The sequence below is a fragment of the Myotis lucifugus genome, unplaced genomic scaffold, assembly GCF_000147115.1.
Source record: "Myotis lucifugus unplaced genomic scaffold, Myoluc2.0 scaffold_629, whole genome shotgun sequence".
Taxonomy (NCBI): domain Eukaryota; kingdom Metazoa; phylum Chordata; class Mammalia; order Chiroptera; family Vespertilionidae; genus Myotis; species Myotis lucifugus.
Genome location: NW_005871677.1, coordinates 357122 through 377993, shown reverse-complemented (window position 1 = coordinate 377993; position 20872 = coordinate 357122). Strand labels below are relative to the sequence as shown.

Below are 20872 nucleotides of genomic sequence, written 5' to 3'. Positions count from 1 at the left end.
GTCCTTTCTCAAGTGCACTTAGGGGTGTGAGTAGGGGGACCTCAGATACACCCTGCCCCATTTCTATTTCCAGTGTCCCAAAGCCATTTATTCACCCCTATGCCTTCTACATGTGCCAACTTGGAAATAAAATCCCAGCCTTTTTTATACGTATTTAGATCATATGGTATGTTGACTCTAAACTTGTGGCTGCTTCCTGAGTGGGAACTCTAAACTTCATTTGCACGCACAGGTGTGTGCGTGTGTGTACGCATGTGTGCGTGTTAGGGATTTCAGTGGCCAGTATTAGGTGCAGAAAAGACTATTCTGGTTAATTTCTTGGTTTTCATGATGGATAATTTTATTGCCACTGAAAATTTTAAACCATGAATGTTTCTTGAGCGTTTGAAGTTCAGCCTAAACATCTTTTGCCTGTCCTGTACCCAAAGTAGGTAAATGCCTTAGCCATGGAGCTGAGTGGTCCCTTCTGAGGTGCCTCCAAGTAACGCTGGGCTCCACTGCACAGCTGGTTTCTAGTTCCCTCTGTGATGCATCACTCTAACAGGGCAGCGTTTGTAAATTTAAGGGCTTTGCCATAGAGCCTTCCTGAGTGTGAAATGATCCCTATATAAGCTGGGTAAACTTGTAAGCACTGTGAACCTTAGATATCATCAGACCGTTCCATCCCCCACATTAATCAGGCGTGGGAACCACGAATCTCTCACTCATGTACACGTTCTGGAGTGCTGTATGTTAGAGGATGCTACTCTATCAGGCCAGTTAGTCAAAAAAGAACCAAGTATGTACAGACTCCTTTTTTATGTGATGGTTTGGGTTCTCTTGGCCCATTCTATACTCAGTTCTAAGTCTTTCTGGGGTTAAAAGATGTGCTTCTGGGAGTCAGGTGGGGCAGCATCACCTCTGAATTTTTGTTGGCAATGTTGTTGGTCCTCAAAACCCCTTTGACAGCTGATGCTGGACTTCAGGACCCCAAATGGGCTGGTCTTACTGAGACATACCCAGTTCATCCTGTGAATTGTAGTATAGTTGACCTCTGAACAACACAGGCTTAAACTGTGCAGTCCATTTATATGCTGATTTTAAAACTAAACACTATAAATGTATATTCTTTATAACTTTAACCTTTTCTTGTTGTCTATTATAAGAATACATTATATGGTACCTATACAAAATAGGTGCTCATTGACTATATTATCAGTAAGGCTTCTTCTGGTCAACACTAGGCTTAGTAAAATTTTGGGGGTGTCAAACGTTCTACGTGGATTTTTGACTGCAAGGGTCAACCTGAAGCATATTAGTCATCGTTCCCATGGACATCATTCCCTTGTATCATGGGTGGAAGGAGCTGGCCTGGGCGGAGATGTAGCCTCCTTGTCCACCTCCCAGCAGATTTTTTGTTGACCAATGGGATCCCTGATAGGTAACTACCCTTCCCAGGCTGCTTGAAATGACTGAATAAATGGGATCCTAAGGCACTTAGATGTCTTTATTTGGCTCCATAGAACCTTTTGTCCTTCGATATCCTCGGGATCTATAGCTATGTTTGCCACCTCAACTTTTGTGTTGACTCAGAATGGAGTGTGGGGGGTGTCAGACCACAGGGCAGCTAGTGGGTCAGTAGCCCATTCAAGGGAGCCTCTACCCTTCTAGCTTTGGAGGGACTCCCATGCAGGGGCCATGTGTGCAGGAACAGCCTTGGGCAGTGTTGTGAGTCTACATATGGGGTAGCCTGAAGGGTATTGTAAGTGGAACCCATTGGTGGTCTGGGTCTGTACCTGTTACCATTGGAAAAGAACATGCTGCCTCTCCCCCTCACATGATGGGTGTTGTCATGTGACATTTGGCATGGCCACTCCCAAGTGCACCCTGAGCTGGACCCGGCTGCATCTGTCAACGTGAGTCCTGAGCAGTGGGGGTGTTGCTCTGCAGAATGAGAACCCAGTGTGCAGCATCTCTTCCAGCCACTACAACCCCTCTGCCCCCCAGTGAGTAGCATGCTGCAGGGCTGTTACAAAGGCGTTTAGTTTATTCTCATCAGTGTTACTGATGTTCTCATGTTCACATTTCCCAGTGCGCTCCTCTCCTTACAGTAGTTAATGTGCAATCTCACTTACAGGCTGGGGTGGGGGTGGGGGGGCTCAGCCCGGAGAAGGGCAGGTGTTGGCACTCCACGTGGACACAGCAGCTGGCCTGTCCTACGGGAACAGGGGCGGCCAGAGGCCTCCAGTCTTTTTTGCGTTGGTGATTCTCCATTCATGCTCCTTCCTGGCTGTCCAGGTGGGGGTGGGAACCATGCAGCTCAGAGCAGGGCTGGGGGGGAGGGTCAGGAGGGGAGGAAAAGCAGCAGGCCACCTGAAAGGGCAGGGTGGATGGGCACAGGGGTGGCTCCTGGGGTAAGGCACAACCCTGTCTTTGGCTCTCCTGGTGAGGAATTCCACCCTCTGCCCCTCAAACCCCCCTCCCCCACCACCCACACACAGTCCCCTGGAGCCAGGGGCACCTCCTGGGGTCCCTGAAACAAGGGGTTCTGCCACCCAACCCAGTGCTGCAAGGGAATGGAGGAAGGACAGGGGCAAGCCCTGCCTGAAGACAAGTCAGGGAGGGGGACTAGGCAGGGATCTGCCCAGAAAAAAGGGTGGGGAGGGAGAGGACACCAGTCCCAGGAGCTGGCCCCCAGCTAAGGCCTGGAAGGGGGAGTACCCGGAGACTCCTGCTTCCTTTGGGGGCTGGCTGGAACCCCAGCCCACCCCTCTGTGGCCCCAGGAGCCCACCAAGTGACCGGGATATTGTGCTTTGGGATGACGCTGGGGTAGAGTGTCAAGGCCAGGATGAGGGGCAGGGGAGGTGCGACTAAGGTGCTTGTGCTTTAGCTGGGGGTGTCAACTCCCCCCTCATACACTTGCCTCCACCCCACACACACACACTTGGGCCAGAAAGAGGAGTGCCAGGATCACAGCCAGACCGGACACCTCCAACTCCACAAACAGATGCTGGAGGGACCCCCTTCCCACAGGCTGGTGGGAGCTACAGGGAGGGGGATGGGGCCTCCAAGTCAGATTCCAAGGGTCCATTGGGATAGCCCCACCCACCTCTAGCAAGCTCCTGCCTCTGGAAGCCATGGGCTGTCGGACTCGGGAGGAGACCAGAAGTGAGAAGAGAGGTGAGGCGAAGGTGAGGAAAAGGCTAGACAAAAAATGTCAAATGACACCCAGCAGCACAGGGGGATGGGGAGCAAAAAAGAAAAAGAAAAAAGAACCCTCTGGTTCACATGTAAAACTCAAAAAAAATCACTCACACTGGATGAGGCTACAAAGAGAGGAATGGTTAGAGACAATTCAGCAAACAACTGCTAACAAATGCAGTGGGTCCTGCCCTGTCCCCAGGAGCTAGGCTCTGCCAACAGGCCAAGACCAGGGATATCCTTCAAATGTAGCCCAGGCGATGGCTGGGCCCGGGGTCCCACCTTGGAAACGTGCACCCATACTCTACATGCACGCACACATTCAGCCTACTCCCGCACCCCTCACCCCATCCTACTTTCCATGGCCCCCAGGGACCAAAGGGGACATCAGACACAGTCCCATTGGTTTGAAAAATAAAAGGAATCTTATACTTCAATATTTCATTAGCTAAAAAAATGTTTTAAAAAGTATGTACAGGGGATGGGAGCTGGGAGCCCTGCCGTGGGATAGGGTGGGGAGGGAAGGAAGGGCAGCAGCCCGCCAGCATGCTCCCCTGGTTCCACTGCCTTTCTCATCTTCATTTATTTTAAAGCAAAACTTCTCCACATTCACACGCACACGCACCTGTGAGCCTCCAAAACCTCTCCTCCTATCCTCAGAAACTCTGGGTCTGTGCCCCTCACTCAGGTCTGAGGGGCCTGATGGGGCAAGAGAGGCCGAGTACAGGGTGGGGGAGAGAGAAGGGTGCTGGGTGCACCACCGCCTGCCACCTTAGGTCGGTTTAGGTCAGTTGTGTAATTTCTCTGAGCCTCAGGTTTCCTCAGCTGTCACAAGAGCAGTCCCCACAGCCTCCCCTACCCCAGCCCCAGGTGCAGGGACAGACGAAGGAGACAGGAAGGCGCTTTTGGAAACATGGAAGCACTGGGAGGTGGTGGCAGGAGGGGTCCTGAGCACCCCGGGGCCCCTGCAAGTCCCATGGGGCTGCAGTGAAGGGTGGAGCAGAGGACTGCCCCTAGACTGCCCCTCCCCTGCCCGGCCTGGTTGAGTGGAATGGGAAAACAATTGCTAGGGGTTAGGAGAGGGGGGAGCGAGTACTCCCTGACTGTGTGCGAGAGAGAAGGCCACGCAGAGCTCGCACCACTGCCACCCTCTCCCAGCCCACTCGGATTGGGGTCAGGGGTGGGACAGGAGGCCGAGGGGCTGGAGCATGCAGCACACCCTGCGGGTCCTGGGGAGGGACAGACAGTAGCTCGTGACCAAGGTGGTGGGTGGGTGGGTGGGTGACAGGAGGGGGAGTGTGACGGCCTCATGGAGGGCTTGGTGGGGGTTACTGGAGGGCCTCGGCTGAGGGGCCAGCCTCGCCATCATGGCTGGCTGTTTCAAAGCTGTGCTCCACGCCCATCATGTCCGGCTCCAGCTTGCCCGTGTCACTGATGAAGGTGGTGTAGGTATCACCCTCAGGTGGCTTCCCCTTGGGAATCCAGCTCTTTCGCACGACACGGCGGGCATTGGTGCACATGTCGGCCGCAATGGCATTCATTTCGCTCTCCTTGAAGTTCGGAGCAAAGTTCTGGCAGTAGTCTGTGTGGGGAGAGTGGACAGCTCAGGCCTAGGTGGCCCTGCCTCCCATACTGCCAAAAGGCCCTTGGCCATGCCTGCCCCGACTCCCCCCACCCCCACCCCCAGGACACGGTGGAACCCCTCTTGGAGGTGAGAGAACAGAGGTCTTGCAGAGAGCATGCTAGATCACATTAACTGGCTCCATGCTTCACTAAGCTCTGCCACATGGAGGACATATGTGGGTTTGACAGGGTGGCCCAGTGGTCTTGAAAAATGTGGATTATTTGCAGAATTTAGGAATTAGGAGACTCCTTCCACCTGCAAACTTAAAGAGTTCTCTCCCGACAACTGGCTGGGGCTTGGCTGCTTCATAACTACCTTGAGTTTGAAGATCCTCCCCACCCTCCCATCGGACACAGGCTTCCCTTCAGTGCCCTGTCACTCCCCCCCACCCCCCGAAGAAATCTCTAAGCAGCATAGCCCTCCTCCCAACAAGCCTCGATTGAACCTCAGATCCTTAACAAACCATACCCACCTACCAAGGCCAACACCAGAGAAAAGGACCATCGGCTCACCCCAGGGCCTACCCAACCCGCCTCCAGAAAGCCAGACACTCACACTTGACGGCATGGAGGACGCGACTGTCCAGCGGTTTGCGTCTGGGGTCATTGGTGGAAGAGCGGATGCCAGTGCCACAGCTGTTAGCCAGTGTGTTCCTGGGGGGGAGGTCATGGGGGAGGAATCAGATCCCCTGTGGTGGTGGGGGGCATGGGACAGCTCCCTTCTCCCGCCCGGGCTTTGGAAAGGGCCTCACCGGTCAAAGAAGGAGGCCAGGAGGCGCCGCAGCAGGACCTTGTGCCGTGTGCCTGCACTGACATGGCAGTTCATGAGCTGTGCCCTTGTGATATACACATTGGTGCCTAGAAGGAGGAGACGGAGGGTGGTCAGGCCCTAAACTGCCACATTCCCCATGTGGCCAGGCCCGCTTCTCGGAGCTCCAGAGACCCTCTCCGACAACTCACCCCAGGGCAGCCTCATCAGCGCTCAGAAAAGGACAGTTGGTGGTACCGCTGCCCACAGGGCACCTACAATGTGCCAGGCCCACCTAGTACATGTGTAGCTTTTGCCAGCACAACCAGCTACGAGTTAGAAAGAGCAGGCAGCAGAGGCTTGCACCCAGGCACACTGATTCCGTGCCAAATTCTTAACCATTCAGTAGTTAACCCTCACACCACCCTAAGAAGCCACTCATCCATTGCCATATGGCATGATGTCCCCTAATGCTTACATCTGCCTCCAGGGCAAAACCCTAGAGGCCAATCTTTGATGTGTATCAACACAGAGGGGTGTCAGCTACCCTAGGACAAAGCCAGGGGCTATGCTACAGGCCAGTAGCCCAGAGGGCATTGAGGCCAAGGGTGGGGGGAGTGGGGGATTTGGGGAGCAAGTGAGGCCAGCCTACCTGTCACCAGCTCTAGCTTCTCAGAGGGGTCGCCCTCATCATAGAGCTTGGGGTGGCAGCGGTTACCGATCTGGTTGATGAGCTCGGCTGGGAGAGACGCCAAGTCTTGCCGCACCCGGATGCGATTCCGGGATTCAGGGGTCACCTGCTCAGGGAGGGCCTCCACCTTCTCGGCTGTGGGGGGAGAGAGTGGTATGTGTTGGGAATGAGGGTCATGGGTAGGGGTGGTGATGGGGGGTGGGGGAGGGGAGGAGTGGGCGCCTCACCACTTTGGCCGACATTCATCATGCTATACATGGTGTACATGTTGCAGATCTGCCGGTATTGCTCGTCTGTGCCCTCCTCGCCCGCATCCTCCTCCTCGTCCTCCTCATTGTGATAGGAGCCTGGGCTGTCACTAGTATAGGCGCTCGAGGTACCAGGGCTGGTCCGCTCCGACATGCTGGGCCCGCTCACCACGCCCCCTGCTGCTGCCGCTGCCGCTGCCGCAGCCAAGGCCTGCTGAGGTGGCCGGTTGGCGGCCAGGTCCAATGTGGAGAACCTGGCCATTTTTCGGCTACCATTGCCACCACTGCTGCCGCCAACCCCGGCCTCCTTCTGGCTGCTGTCCCACAGCCGCTTGGCCACAGGCGTGCACTGCACAGAGTCCGACTCCTGCTGCTCTGTCTTGACACGGGACACCAGGGGCAACGGGGTGCTGCAGGCCGTCCAGCTCGATGTCTGAGCCACAGGGCTCTGGGGCTCGGAAGACGGAGCCTCCTCGGCATGTAGGCCCTGGGAGTCGCAGCTGGGAGAGCTCACCTTGAGGAAGAACTCAGTGCCCTTCTCCATGATCTCCTGGATCTGCAGGAAGCCAGCCGTGTACATGAGCAAGAACTGGTCCCCCATGTTCATGCTCAGCCGGCCCGTGTAGCAGAAGCTGAGGATTTGTTGGAAGGACTGGGGCTGCACAGCCGCCGGCAGCTCTACCACAGCGCTCCGGCTGCTGTTGAACAGGTCCCGGAAGTAGGAGCTGCTAGCAGCCAGTACGGCCCGGTGGGCCTTGAAGGCATGGCCTTTGACCACCACTGACACATCACAGTACAGGCCCTGAAGCCGCTGCTCATTCAGGCACTCCAGAATGCTGTTGCCGAAGTTCGGGATCTCCATCTGCAGGGTCTGGGCCATGGTGGCAGCTGTGCAGGGGACAGGGGAAGACAGAGATGGGTCAGGTGGCATGCTCAGGCCTGTTCTCAGCGGCATCCAGATGGTGGGTTTGCTGGGGCCTTAAGAACTGCAGTTGCCTGGCTGGTGTGGCTCAGGGGTTGTGCATTAACCTATGAACCAGGAGGTCACATGCCAGGTTTCAGGCTCAATCCTCAGTAGGGGGCATGCAGGAGACAGCCAATCAATGATTTCTCTCTCATCATTGATGTTTCTATCCCACTCCCTTGCTGAAATCAATAAACAATATATTAAATAAATAAATAAAAGAATCACAGGAGCCACTCCTTCCATTCCTTTAGGACAGACTGTCAAATCAGCCATATCAGCTACAGGACAGGGTGGCCACATGGTGTTTCTTGCAGACAAGGGGGAAAGGCAAACTTACACACAGGTGCTTAAATAGAAAATGAGTTAATACAGTGAGCATAAGGCATCCATGCATAGGGTAACTCTGAAGGGCACTGGCATGGAAACTCCCAGAGGGTAGAGTCACCCCATTTTCCCCAGTGCTGAGCACATGACACTCAACCACTATTTGTTGAATGACTAAATGACAAGAACCCCTGAAACTGCGTAAGAATACCACTAGTCATCAGGGAAATTCAAAGCCAAACCACAACAAGACACTATTTCATACCCACTAGGTCGGGTAGAAGGAAAAAGACATGTGCTGTCAAGGATGAGAAGTTGGAACCCTCCTCTACTGCTGGTGGAGATGCAAAGTTGTGCAGCTGCCGTGGAAAACCGCTTGGCAGGTCCTCAAATGGGTTAAGCATGTAGGTGCCATATGGCCCAGGAATTCCATTCCTCACAATTATACCCAAGAGAAGTGAAAACATATATCCACAGAGAAAACTGTGAATATTCACAGCAGCACAATCCACAATTGCCCAAAGGGGCAAACAATCCAAGTGTCCATTAAGTGATGAATGGCTAAACACAATGTGGTACATCCATACAGTGGAATATTATTCAGCCATAAAAAGGAACGAACCAGTACATGCCATAACTTAGACCAGCGGTCGCCAACTGGTGGTCCACGGACCACTGACTTAGACGAAACTAAAAACATTATGCTAAATTCAAGAAGCCAGACAAAAGGACCACATATCATATGATCCCATTTATATGAAATGTCCAGAACAGGTAAATCCATAAAGACAGAAAGCAGTTCTAGCCAGTTTGGCTCAGTGGAGAGTCTTGACCTGTGGACCAAAAGGTCCCAGGTTTGATTCCAGTCAAGGGCACATACCTTGGTTGCAGGTTCCTCCCTAGCCTGGGCCATGGTCGGGGCGCAGAGGCAACCAATCGATGTGTTTCTCTCACATCGATATTTCTGACTTTCCCTCTCTCTTCCACTCTGAAAAAAAATCAATGGAAAAATATCCTCAAGTGAGGATTAACAACAACAAAGACAGAAAGCAGATTAGTGATTATCAGGGGGATGGGAGGTTTGGGAATGAGCAAAGAATAGAGGGTGCCATATTGTGATGTATAGGAAATATATATTTGGTCATTCGATGACCAAAATATCTATCTCATACACTGGGTCTTCCTCCATAATTCCTGACTCACAGCTCTAGCAACACTTGGAACTTCCTAAGTGCTGAGTGGCCTTTTGTTATGTTAAGGAGGTGACTTTTGGAAGCACCTTCACGGAAGCTGGTTGCTAACGGCCCCACACATGTGATTAGAGGGGTGGAACTTTCAGTCCCCCCACCTCTGGGGAGGGGAGAGAATGGAGCCAATCACCAGCAGCCAGTGATGCAGTTGGTCAGTCTATCTATGGAGATCTGGAGTCGCTTGTCAGGAGAGGGCCTGGAAGCACGGGATCCCTTCCCACTTACCTGGCCCTATGCAGCTCTTCCATCTGGCTGTTCCCGAGGTATAGCTGTTTACAACAACCAGTGATCTAGTTACGTGACATGTTTCTCTGAGTTCTATGAGAGCTCTAAGAAATTAATTGAGCAAAAAGAGAAGTTTCTGTGGCCAGTCAGCAGAAGCATGGTAACCCTGGCTTGGGACTGGTGTCAGAAGTGTGTTGGCGGGGCAGTCTTGTAGAACTGAGCCTGTGGACTCTGAAGCAATCTCCAGGTAATGTCAGAATAGAATTGAATTCTCGGACACTTTTTTGGTGTGTGAGAATTTTTGTTGGTGTGGGGAAGCCCAATCTCTATACCCCAAGTGGAATTATTTGAGTCCAAGAACCCAATTTACAGGGTTTCCTCTTGACCTCATGAAAAATGTTCTATGATGGATGCATAACTCTGTGACTACACTAAAAAGCACAGAATTGCACACTTTACAGGGGTAAACTACATGGCATGTGCACCTCTATAAAACTGACACCAGATTCTGGGCAGAACAGGGGATGAGACGTGCCAGGTACATTCTACGGGTCTTTTGAATTTTTAACCTGGTGAATGTATTGCCTATTTGCAAAACTAAACAATATTTTTAAATAAAATCAGCCCTAGCCAGTTTGGCTCAGTGAATAGAGTGTCTGCCTGCGGACTGAAGGGTCCCAGGTTCGATTCAGGTCAAGGGCACATGCCTGGGTTGTGGGCTCCATCCCTAGTAGGGGGTGTGCAGGAGGCAGCCAATCAATGATTCTCTCATCATTGATGTTTCTCTCTCTCCCTCCTCTCTGAAATCAATAAAAAAATATTTTTAAAAAATGTGTAAAATCATACCCCACATTTAATTTATGCAAATTAACCCTAAAGTGTTGGGGTAGGAAAGAAATGCAAATATAAGGATCTGCCTGTGATCTTGCTCATGGAAGTTCAACCCCTATCCTGATCAGTGAGTGGGGAGACCATGGGGGCCAGGGACCTCTAAAAAGTGTGCACCTCTGAGCCAGAGCCTATTCGGTCCGTGCATATTCCAACCCAGGAGAACTGGTCACATGGGAGAGGCATGTCCCATACTCTAGGGCAGGTGTGGAGAACTTTTTTCCTGCCAAGAGCCACTTGGATATTTATGGAACATCATTCTCAGACCACACAAAATTACCAACTTAAAATTTAGCCCGCTATATTTGGTCAAACATTTAATTAACTCAACCCTAATGCCTTGGCAGGGCCAGACCAAATGACTTCGTGGGTCTTACCTGGCCTGGCTGGATGTTCCCACCCCTGTTCTAGGGGCAATCATAAAAGGTCACTGAAGGATGACGTGGCTTTAAAAGTGCCTCCAGGTGTAAGAGTATCCCCTGCAATTCTATAGTGGTCCTGAATAAGCAGGCTAGGGAAAAGAAGAGAGGCCCTGAGCACAGAGGCAGGTGAGAAGGAAGAGAAATGACAAAAAAGGAGTTCGGCAAAGGCCCTGGGGCAGGAACTAACAAGAGCCCCCAGCTAGTGTTCCCTCATTCCCCAGTTAGCTTTCACAGCTACCATTCATTATAGCAAGTCCATTCTGACCTGCCTCCATGGGTTGAGCACCGGGACACAGTGGAGACTTGGGCTCTATCTTTTAACAGAGTTCACTCTGAAAAGGCTGCCTAGAGAATAAAAGCAACCACAAACCCATGGGCTCAGAGGTACACTTTGGGGCCAGGTTGAGTACTGGTTCCAGAACTGACTCACTCCTGGGATCAGGAGCTCCCAACCTCTACTTCTCTATTTGTAAACAGATGCTGATAAGGCGAACATGGTTCTGTAAACTCAATCTGAACTCACTGAGTTGCTTCATCTGGCAGAACTGGAGGGAGATGCAGGGGACCTGCCTGCATGAGCTCCCCAAATCCTGTTAGTAAACCTCTGGAGAGGATTTCATACTCCCAATACTCAGCTTGGAGGTCATGTGGCAGTTCAGGACTGTTCCGAAGTCATTGGTAAGATTCAAACCAGGTCTGCCTGGGCACTGCAATCTGATTTCCCTAGGCTATGCCCTCCTTCTCATTGTCATAAAAAATCACTTAGGGCAACCAGAGGAGGGAGGCAGAGACAGGAAATCCCATTAGAAAGAAATGCACCTTTCCTGAGCTCAAACTGTGCTGGAAGGGCCAGTAGCTGGCCCTGTGTGAGGAGGTAGGAAAACCGAGGCACCAAATGGAGGTAAAGGAGAGCCCCATTCAGATGAGCCCCGACCCCCCTTCTCAGGCTGCCAAACAGAAAATGCTCTGAGTACTGGGGCTCAAGTGACCAAGGCCAAGGTGTCCAAGGGGGAGAGTGGCCCCCCGGCCCCTGGAAAGGTGCTTCAGACCCCCAGCTTGGAAGGCTCACACCCCAAGAGGGAGGACCAAGGCAGGACAGGCAAGCCGTGAAGTCAGAGGCCCCAGACTTGGGTTCTGATGCCAACCACACTACTCTTTAGCTGTGTGGCCTCAGGCCAGCTCCTCACCTCTCTGTGCCTGTTTGTTCACCTATAAAATGGGGATGCATGCATCTAACCCACCCTGGTGGGCTGCAAGGAAGGTTCTCACGGAGTTCACTGTCTGGTGGGGAGATATAGGGAGAGATTTAATTACAGTTGGGGTGAATGTTACCTAGCAGTCACCCTTGGTGGCAAGGCAAAGGGGTAGGGCAGTGATGGCGAACCTATGACACGCGTGTCAGATGTGACACACGAACTCATTTTTTTGGTTGATTTTTCTTTGTTAAATGGCATTTAAATATATAAAATAAGTATCAAAAATATAAGTCTTTGTTTTACTATGGTTGCAAATATCAAAATATTTCTATATATGACACGGCACCAGAGTTAAGTTAGGGTTTTTCAAAATGCTGACACGCCGAGCTCAAAAGGTTCGCCATCTCTGGGATAGGGGAATGACGCATAGAGAGCCACAACAGTCTTGGGCAGGAAGGAGGCCAGTGTGGCTGGAGGGCAGCAAAGGGGGACAGGAGGAACCTTGGCCTAATGAGGACGAATGTCTTTCGAGAGTGAGTAGTGGGAAGCTCGGAGCAAAGGAGACTAAGGCCCAGACCAACTCTGGAGAATTCCCAGCAGCAGTATGGAGACCAGAACACAGAACACAGGACAAAATACAGCGGTGGTGGCAGGGAAGGAGAGGATGGTCAGACTCAGGAGTGAACAGCTGTGGGGAGGTAAGGAGGGGAGGTCAAGATGGGCCTTGCCTTCTCTTTGTGAACCCCCAGTCCCCATGCTAACCTTGGGGTTGGGGGGGGGGGCACAGGAGTCCTCTCATTCCACACTGCAGCGGTCATTAGCTCTGGACAATTCCAATGCCCTGGAATCGGGGGACAGTGTTTTAAGAGCTATATGTATAGTTCCTTCTCCAAGGAGACTGTCTAACCATGAGGGCAGGCATTTTGGCCAAATTAGTTCATGATCAGCAAATCAGAACAGAGGCAGAGGCTCAATAAATATTTGTAAATGTGTTAAACATGGAGAGGGAGGTAGACACAGAGCACCGAGGCAGGAATAGAGTCCAGTTTGCGACAGGGCTGCTGATGGGGATTACAGGCAGGGGAAGGGAGGCTGAAGGGATGCGGCTGTGGATGCTTCTGGGGCTGCAGGGGCCATCCTGAGGGATCCCCCTAACTGCACCTGGTGGGCCAGGCACCACTGCAAGCAGTCTCAAAGGGCTCCCCTCTGAGGTGATAGGACTGCCCCCTTTATGGGTGGGGACCATATCTCAGCCTGGCACCAGCCCAAGCAGCGAGACTTTAGGCCCAGACTCCTCCCTGGGAATTGGTGCAGCTCAGCAACAGGAGTGCAGACAGAACAGAAATGCAGGGAGGAATCTCCCAATATTCTGGCTGAACCCCTCAGAGTGCAGCACCCACAGCTTCGAAGCTTTAGATTAGCAACTGGGGGAGGGAGCACAACATGGCAATGAGTGCAAGTGGCTCAACAAATCAGTGCACAAGTCTTGGCAGGTCTGTGGGCTGTAGAGATCTGGTGTGACCTTGCTGCCCTTGCAAGGAACAGGTCGGTGGGGGGAAGGCCTTAAAGGGCTTTGAGATCAGTGAGGGGCCAGAGGGGACCCCAGAGACCTACCCCAGGGCTCCCTTCCCAATTCAGTCTGCTGGGCTCAAAAGTCCCTCACTCACACTGGCCCTGTGAGGGAAGGGCCATAGAGCCATGATGAGCTCCGAGAAGAAACAGGTGTAAAGCAGCTGGTGCCTGGCCCAGGTCACCTGCTGGCTGGAAAGTGGTGGGATGGAGCCAGGGGTCAATAATTTTGTCCCCACCAAGCTGAGCCCCTCACCCCACCCTATCTCAGGCCTCAGCCCACTGCATTGTTCCCTCCACTGGCCAAGCTGTGCATCCTGCCTGGAGTGCCCTTCTCCTGCCATTGCCCACATCTTCCTCCTCCACCTCAGCTATACCCGCTCCCCCACCCCCACCCTGGGGGGTTCTAGAGAGGAAAACCCTCCTCTCTATACTTCCCACCCCCAAGCTCCTATGCTCACCTCTGAGAACACAAAATCCCACTTGACTATAAACTCCCCAAGGGCAGAAAACTGTATTTTATTCCTCTCTCCTCACAACTTGGCATGTGTTAAATAGTGGAGACGGAGGTGGACACACAGCACCAAGGATATTATTCTCCCCAAGCGAGCACACAGAGGAAAGGCCATGTGAACCGACTAGAACCTGACTGTGCAGCCATCTTGGACTTCCAGCCCCCAAAACTGCGAGAAAATAAGTTTATGTTATTTAAGTCTCCTCATCTATGGTATTTTGTTATGGCTGCCTGAGCTGAGACAGACTCGAAACACCATCCACTCACCTACAATGCTGCCAATGGAACCCCTGGCTTGGACCTCCCCATGGGTGCTGGATTTGCACATGACTCAGATGTCAATTCAATGTGCCTATAACTGAGCTCCTGTCCCCTCCAGCCTGCTCTGATCGTAGCTCACCGGAAAGTTCCCCACTGAGGTCAACACTCTAGACCCCAAGAAGGGGAGGGGCAGCTCTCAGCCCCACACGAAGAGCCGAGAATCCTCCCAGCATTGCTAGTCCTGGTCCCAGACTTGAGCAGGTCTCCCAGTGAGATGTGAGGCCACAGCAGGTCTCACTGGGATGTGAGGCTATGAGCTCCCGCGAGTTACTCAACAAACATTTGCCTAGCACCTGCCCGGGCCAGGAAGTGTCCAGGAGCCTGGCGTGGCGGGGGACATGGTCATTCCTGCAGAATCACACAATCAATGTGCTGCATGCAGGGGACTCTTATCTTGCCCAGAAGAGCTGAGATCTGGGGGCAGGGAGTGGCAATCTACTGAGGCAGTGGTGGGCTGGGGTCTTACCCTCAAGGCACAGGGAAGGCATGCAGAGCCTCAAGGGAGAAGCAGATGTGATTCTTCCAGAAAGTGAAGGAAGGTGAAGGTTGGAAGTAGGTTCAGTCCTCTGCTATGGGCAGAACTGGTGTCCCCCCACCCTAACCCCCATGTGCCTATACTTGGAGTCAGAATCTGTAGGAGAAAATTAAAAGGTCACAGAAGTGGGGCCCTAACTCAGTAAGACTGGTGTCCGTATAAGAGATATTTTTCTCTTCAAGCACACACACAAAGGAAAGCCATGTGAGCACACCAGAACCCAACCAGAACCTGACCTTGTGGCCATCTTGGACTTCCAGTCCCAGAGCTGTGAGAAAGTGTCTGCTTAAGCCTCCCCACCTATGGTATTTTGTTGTGGCTGCCTGAAATAGGCTTCGAACACAGCTCTACTCACCCACAACTCTGCCATGGAGCCCCTGGGCTGCCCCCCCCCGCCCCCGGGGGTGCTGGATTTGCACATACCTCAGATGCCAACTCAATGTGCCTACAACTGAGCTCCCATCCCCCCAAGCCTGCTCTGGCCGTAGCTCTCACTGGAAAGTTCCCCACTCAGGCTAAGACCCTTAGATTCACCTTGGACTCCTTCCTGCAAAACCAATTTTCACCATCTGGGTCCAGAGTAACACCACCAGGGCCCCTACAATGCATATTGGGGCCCAACCTGCTTTTGAGCCCTCTAGAAGGCTATCCCAAATGGCCACAGCTCTTCATACCCGCCAGTCACCAATCTCAAATTTCCAAAGAACAGACAATGTTCCAATTCCAATTCCTTCGGTTGTTTTTTTCTGTTTGTTTTTTCCTCCTTGACACTTCCCACTATCTAGCAAATGTGTTCTTGGTTTTGTGTCAGCTCCACTGGGGCAGGGCGTTGGCCTGTTTCCGGCTGCTTTGTCCTCTGCCCCTAGACCCTGCTGGGCACACAGTGGGTGTTCAATAGTTGTTTGAGAAACAAATGGGATAAATAATTATTCCCATTAATTCCAACCTGGTTCCCTTTTCCCAGTTCACAATAATGAAACTAGAACAGGAGTGGGACTCAAAAGGGGTCTCAGGCTGGGCTCAATGTAAGTGAATGTGAACAACTGCTCACACTGCCGCCGGATGAAAACCATGATTCGGGACAGCCTCGGGTGCACTAGGCTTCAAATGGAACCACTTGTGTGGCTGGTGATTCTCGGGAGTGTGAACTGCCACCTCTTCGGGCAGGGAGCTCCGAGTTCTCCAGCCAGCAGAGGCTGGGGGACTGATCTGTGCTTTACCCGGGAAGCTCTGTGACATGTGGGCGACTCAATTAAGGGAAACCAACTCCAAGTGTAAGAAGGAACTAAGGCTCCTGGAAAACCCCATAATCCTTTACCCAGCTCAGCAGGAGGTGGCCAGATCCAGCCACAGCCAGGGGTGAACCCAGAGCCATTGGGACCTCTTAGGGGCCGAATTAGACAGCTCAGGCAAATGTTTGATAGGGAAGCACAATGTGCTCTCTAATTGTACAGATCCTACTGTTTGGCATCTGTGCACATTTAACTCACTTCTTTTTCCCTGAAAAGCAGCCACTAAACCCATGGTGGGGGATAGGATTTGCAATAGTAGCTGGCATTCACATTTGTCCCTACTGTGCACCAGTACCCAGAGAGGGCTCAGAGCGGTGCTTCAATTATTCCTCTCGCTAGTTCTGGGGGAGGAAACAAATCTTTCTGTCATTTAAAGATTAGGAGATCAAGAGCCAGAATCACACCCAGGCAGTCTGACTCCTGTCTGAGAATCAGGAGGCTTCTTGACTCCGGCTGGCTAGGCTCATCCTCTGCATGGTCCTGTTGTTCCCCACAGCAGGCAGCTGTGACTAGACTGATTTCAGGGATAGGAAAACTGGGGCTCAGAGAAGCCAGAGTGGGGGAAGGGAAGCAAGGGCAAGCCAAGGCCAGAGCCAGGCTCTTTATCCTCACTGGGCATGTCCTCTGCAGAAATGGGATCTGCTGCCCAGCTGGGGACCCCCCACCCAGGGTCTCAGGTGCCCTCTGAGGGCCAGGTGGGGTGCTGTTCTGTTTCCCCAGCTCTTCTCCACTCTTCCTTCCTTCACTGCCACCTCCGGGGATCAGCAGTTTAGCCTGCAGCCTCTCCAACTTCCCATTTCTCCTGACAGCCCTGGGCAATCTAGCCTCCGCCTGCAGCATCTCCAGAACCCAGCAGCAGCCCAGCCCCCCTTCCACTCTGACCACAAGCCCTCCTTTCTGAGCTACAGCCTCCTCCCCGGGTATAGTCACACCCAAAGGACAGAAGAGCAGAGGCCATGCAAAAGCCCTGAGGTGTTATTGCTCCAACACAAAGGAGGCTAGTGGGGCTGAGGGCGGGTGGTTACTGGGATGGGGCTTATTGAAATGCACTTGGACACCACACAGGGCTTGGCAGGGCCTAAGAATGGAGTCTTATTATTATTTTACTAGGCTCAAATATCCCTTACAAAGCTTCCTGCTTAGCATTACACTTCCCTTTCTCTTCACTTCCAGGAACATTTATCTATCTTAGTGCTTGCCCCAATCAGTCTTCCCAACTATAAAAGGGGCCAATAGCAGCGGCAGCAACCTTACAAGGCTGTTTCAAGGATTAAACCAACAAAATAACCCACCATGCAGTCAGTGTCCAGTAATGCCAGCTGTTATTAGCTGTGTCCCCTTCTGTCCGTCCACCTACCCCTTGCCAGACTATACGCTCCCTGACAGTAACAGAGACATCTTATGCCTTTCACCATCTCCCAAACCTTGTGATTTCATAATAGGCGGTACATACAGGGGGCTCCCCTGATGCCATCACAGCATCACCTGATCGCACCCAGACAGTAACTTCTCATGTAACCCTCACCAGTTGGCCACCGCACTGCAGCTCTTGAGGAGAACAGTTCCATGGTGGGGCTGCCCTGTGCATTATATGATGTTGAGCAGCACCCTCTGCAACCACTAGAGCAGTGGTTCTCCACCTGTGGGTCGCGACCCCTTTGGGGTCGAATGACTCTTTCACAGGGGTTGCCAAAGACCATCGGAAAACACATATATAATTACATATTGTTTTTGTGATTAATCACTATGCTTTAATTATGTTCAATTTGTAACAATGAAAATACATCCTGCATATCAGATATTTACATTACGATTCATAACAGTAGCAAAATTACAGTTATGAAGTAGCAACGAAAATAATTTTATGGTTGGGGGTCACCACAACATGAGGAACTGTATGAAAGGGTCGCGGCATTAGGAAGGTTGAGAACCACTGCACTAGAGGCTAGTAGCACTGCCAGACCAGCTGTGACAACAAAAATGTCATCAGATAGTTCCCAAGTTTCCCCTGAGGGGGCAGAATTGCCCCTGGTGGAGAACCACTGAGATATAGGTATGCCTGCTTGTTCCCACTTTATCAGATAAGGAAACAAAGGGCGCTGAGGTCAAGACTTTTGCCCAAGGGTTTCAAGGCCAAGCCAGGTGGGGCAGGGTAGTGCTAACTCTCTCCACTACAGTATGTTAGTTCATCCTAACCCACCCTGTGCTTCAGTCATGACAGAGTCATGGTCCTCATAGAACACCTGTGGGTCTCTGAGGACGCCGAGACCTTCACCGAGGAGGCAGCAGGGGAGAAGGGACAATAACCACAACCAGGCACTGGGCACAAGACAGCCACCTGCCCAGTTCCACCTCATGGCCTCTGTGGTTCAAAGGGCTCTCCCGGGGGGTGGGGTGGGGTGGGGGTGGGGGGGAGACAGGGGATGCCATTCTCAGGAGAGGGGACCCAGGATCAGAGGCAGGAAGGTGGGTCTGCTTGCCCATGGTAGGCATGAGAAAAATTCAAAATGTGCAAAAGTGCTCAGCTGGGCACCCAGGAAAGTGGTCAGGAGTAATGAGGATGAGAGAGGACCCAACAGAGGCTCCTGGAAAGCCCCACAATCCTTTACCCAGTTCACCTCCATGATTTCAAGACCGGGCAGCTCAGCATCGTCTCAAATGTAGTAATCCCCACTTCAGCTGGCATGCCATCTTCTCCATCAGGAGCTTTGGCAACGGCACTGATGAATTCCCAGTCAGACCTCACCACACCAAACCCCAATCCTCCATGTTGACTCCAACAGTGAGTCCAGCAAAGCCAATCAAAGCTCTCATCTTCTCACAAACTTGCTCAAGAACCTACTGGGGCTGCCCAGTGCCTGGCCCTGGCCAAGGCCCTGGATGCATGCCAAGGGGGTCTGGACTTGCATCTGGTGTGACAGGGAGACCCAGAAGACCCTGAGGCTGGGTGCTTCCTTTCTGTAAATGGGACTAAGGGTCTATCTGTACATTAGGGTCACCCCTTGCTCCTTCCCTCATGAAGATATTAGGAGCACTTGGCAGGAGCCAGGCACGTGCTTAATGAAGACTCTCAATGGGCTGTCCGTCTGCCTAGAACATTTGTCCCTCCTTGCCCCAGCCAACTCCCTGCCCCCACCCCCCGGGCTGATTTATTTCTTATTATTCAAGGCTCAGACCTCCCCAAAGTCTTCCCTGACCATCCTATCTTCCTATCTAAAGCTCTTCATCCTCCGCCCCACAGCACTCACTCATTTCCCCTTGTCTCACTAAGTTCATGAATGCAGGAATAGCAGGAATGCTCTTGGTCATTTGTTGGGTCACCTTCACTAGAATAAAAGTTGCTGAGAGAGGCTCTAGGATCTGCTACTCAGGGCTGCTCCCCTAGTCCCTCGCAGGGGGTTGGCATCCTAGTGAGATAAAACTGCCCCATGGGCCGCCATCCACCACCCTACCCCAGATTATGGCCTCCTCTGGCGCCCTAGGTCTGTGCACCCTAAGTCTTCACAGAAAAGCAGTTAGTTATTAAACGTGCCTTCTACAGCTCCAGGTGCAGGCTCAAACCCACCACCCACTTCTCTGCCACCCACACACCAAGGCCAACTGAGACCCATCTCTGCCCCTGTTCCAGCTGTGTGAATCAAGGTGACCACCCCTGTCCTCAGTACCCAGGCCAGAGCCCTGGCAAGGCCCAGGAGGCCCCAGCCTCAGCCCAACCAGGCAAGGGAAAGGCCTCTTTACGTGGGGCTGCTGGCCCAGTTGCCACCCCTCCCAGAACCAGGAGGCGAGCCACAAGATGGGAGGAGGCCAGGGCCCAAATAGAAGGCCGTTCTAGGAATGATGGGGATACTGGGGGAAGGGAAGGAATGAGGGTGACAACCCATCATTAAACCCAGATCTGGCTGATACCAATCGCCCCAGCAGTCGGTAGCTTCTGCTCCAGGTGCGAGGCTCCCAAGTCAATGTTCTCAGGACACACCGGTAACAGCTTTGCAATTAGCGCCAAGAAAAGGAACAAAAGCTGGGGTGGTCTGACCCGGGACCAACGTGGGGAAAAAGATAAACCAGGAAAGCAAAGCAAAATTCAGCTCCACAGCCCAGCCCCGTCCTCATAACCGCCTCCCCCTGGCAGTCCACAGCTCCATCACCTCTAACCTCTTGGCTCCCACATGGGGAAGGGGGATGAGAAAGACTCTGTCTGAGAAAGCTTTCACTTTCCCAGCCCCCTGGGACACCATGAAAACTGTACGAAAGGGTACTGACCCATCCCCTGGGATGGCAAGAGGAAAGAATTTTTGAGGAGGAATCTGGAAGACTGGGGAGCTCCTCCAGTCATGACCCTCAAAGGCCAGCTTGGGGGATTATGGGTTTGGGCTCTAGTCACATGACCTGGGATAAGCCACCCCAAGGCCTAAGCTGACCTGGTTGGTGGTGAGCAATGAATGAGCTCATGTGACCAGCAGGGGCCTGGTCCGGACATCACCCTAGAAGCAGAGCCCACGGGGTCAGTAACCCCAAGGGCCTGGGCTAGGGTGCCTGACTCGATCCCCTTCTTGGTGACGGGACCTGCCCGTTACCCCATCATAAACCTCCAAGACACAATGAACAAAACTTTATACACTCACCTCCCAGTTCACCTTCAGGGAGCTAGTGCCTGGGAAGCCACCGTCTAAGATGGTGGTTGGGGGCCCAGCCTCCAGGTTTGAGCCTCAAGGCTCCGGTCACAGTCAGGCGGGGAGAGATTCTAGGAACCTCAGATGCTCAGGTAAGGGCACCGAGGCCCCTCCCGGCAGGTATAGGGGGCGGGGGTGTGCAAGGGCCACCCCCATGGTAAACAAGATGCCCGAGCTAGGTGTTCCCAAGCTGCCCACACCAACACCC

General features: G+C 52.6%; 1 protein-coding gene across 1 annotated transcript; it reads right to left on the bottom strand.

Annotated features, from left to right (window-relative positions):
- Positions 1–2004: 2004 nt before the first annotated feature.
- NACC1 (nucleus accumbens associated 1) lies at positions 2005–7584 on the bottom strand. The gene is made up of 5 exons (XM_006105051.3): positions 6471–7584; positions 6205–6378; positions 5557–5662; positions 5361–5458; positions 2005–4763 (listed from the first exon to the last, which is right to left on the bottom strand). The coding sequence occupies exons 1-5, from the start codon at positions 7444–7446 to the stop codon at positions 4510–4512; spliced, it is 1608 nt and encodes a 535-aa protein (XP_006105113.1). The 5' UTR covers positions 7447–7584; the 3' UTR covers positions 2005–4509.
- Between the last annotated feature and the right edge of the window lie 13288 nt (positions 7585–20872).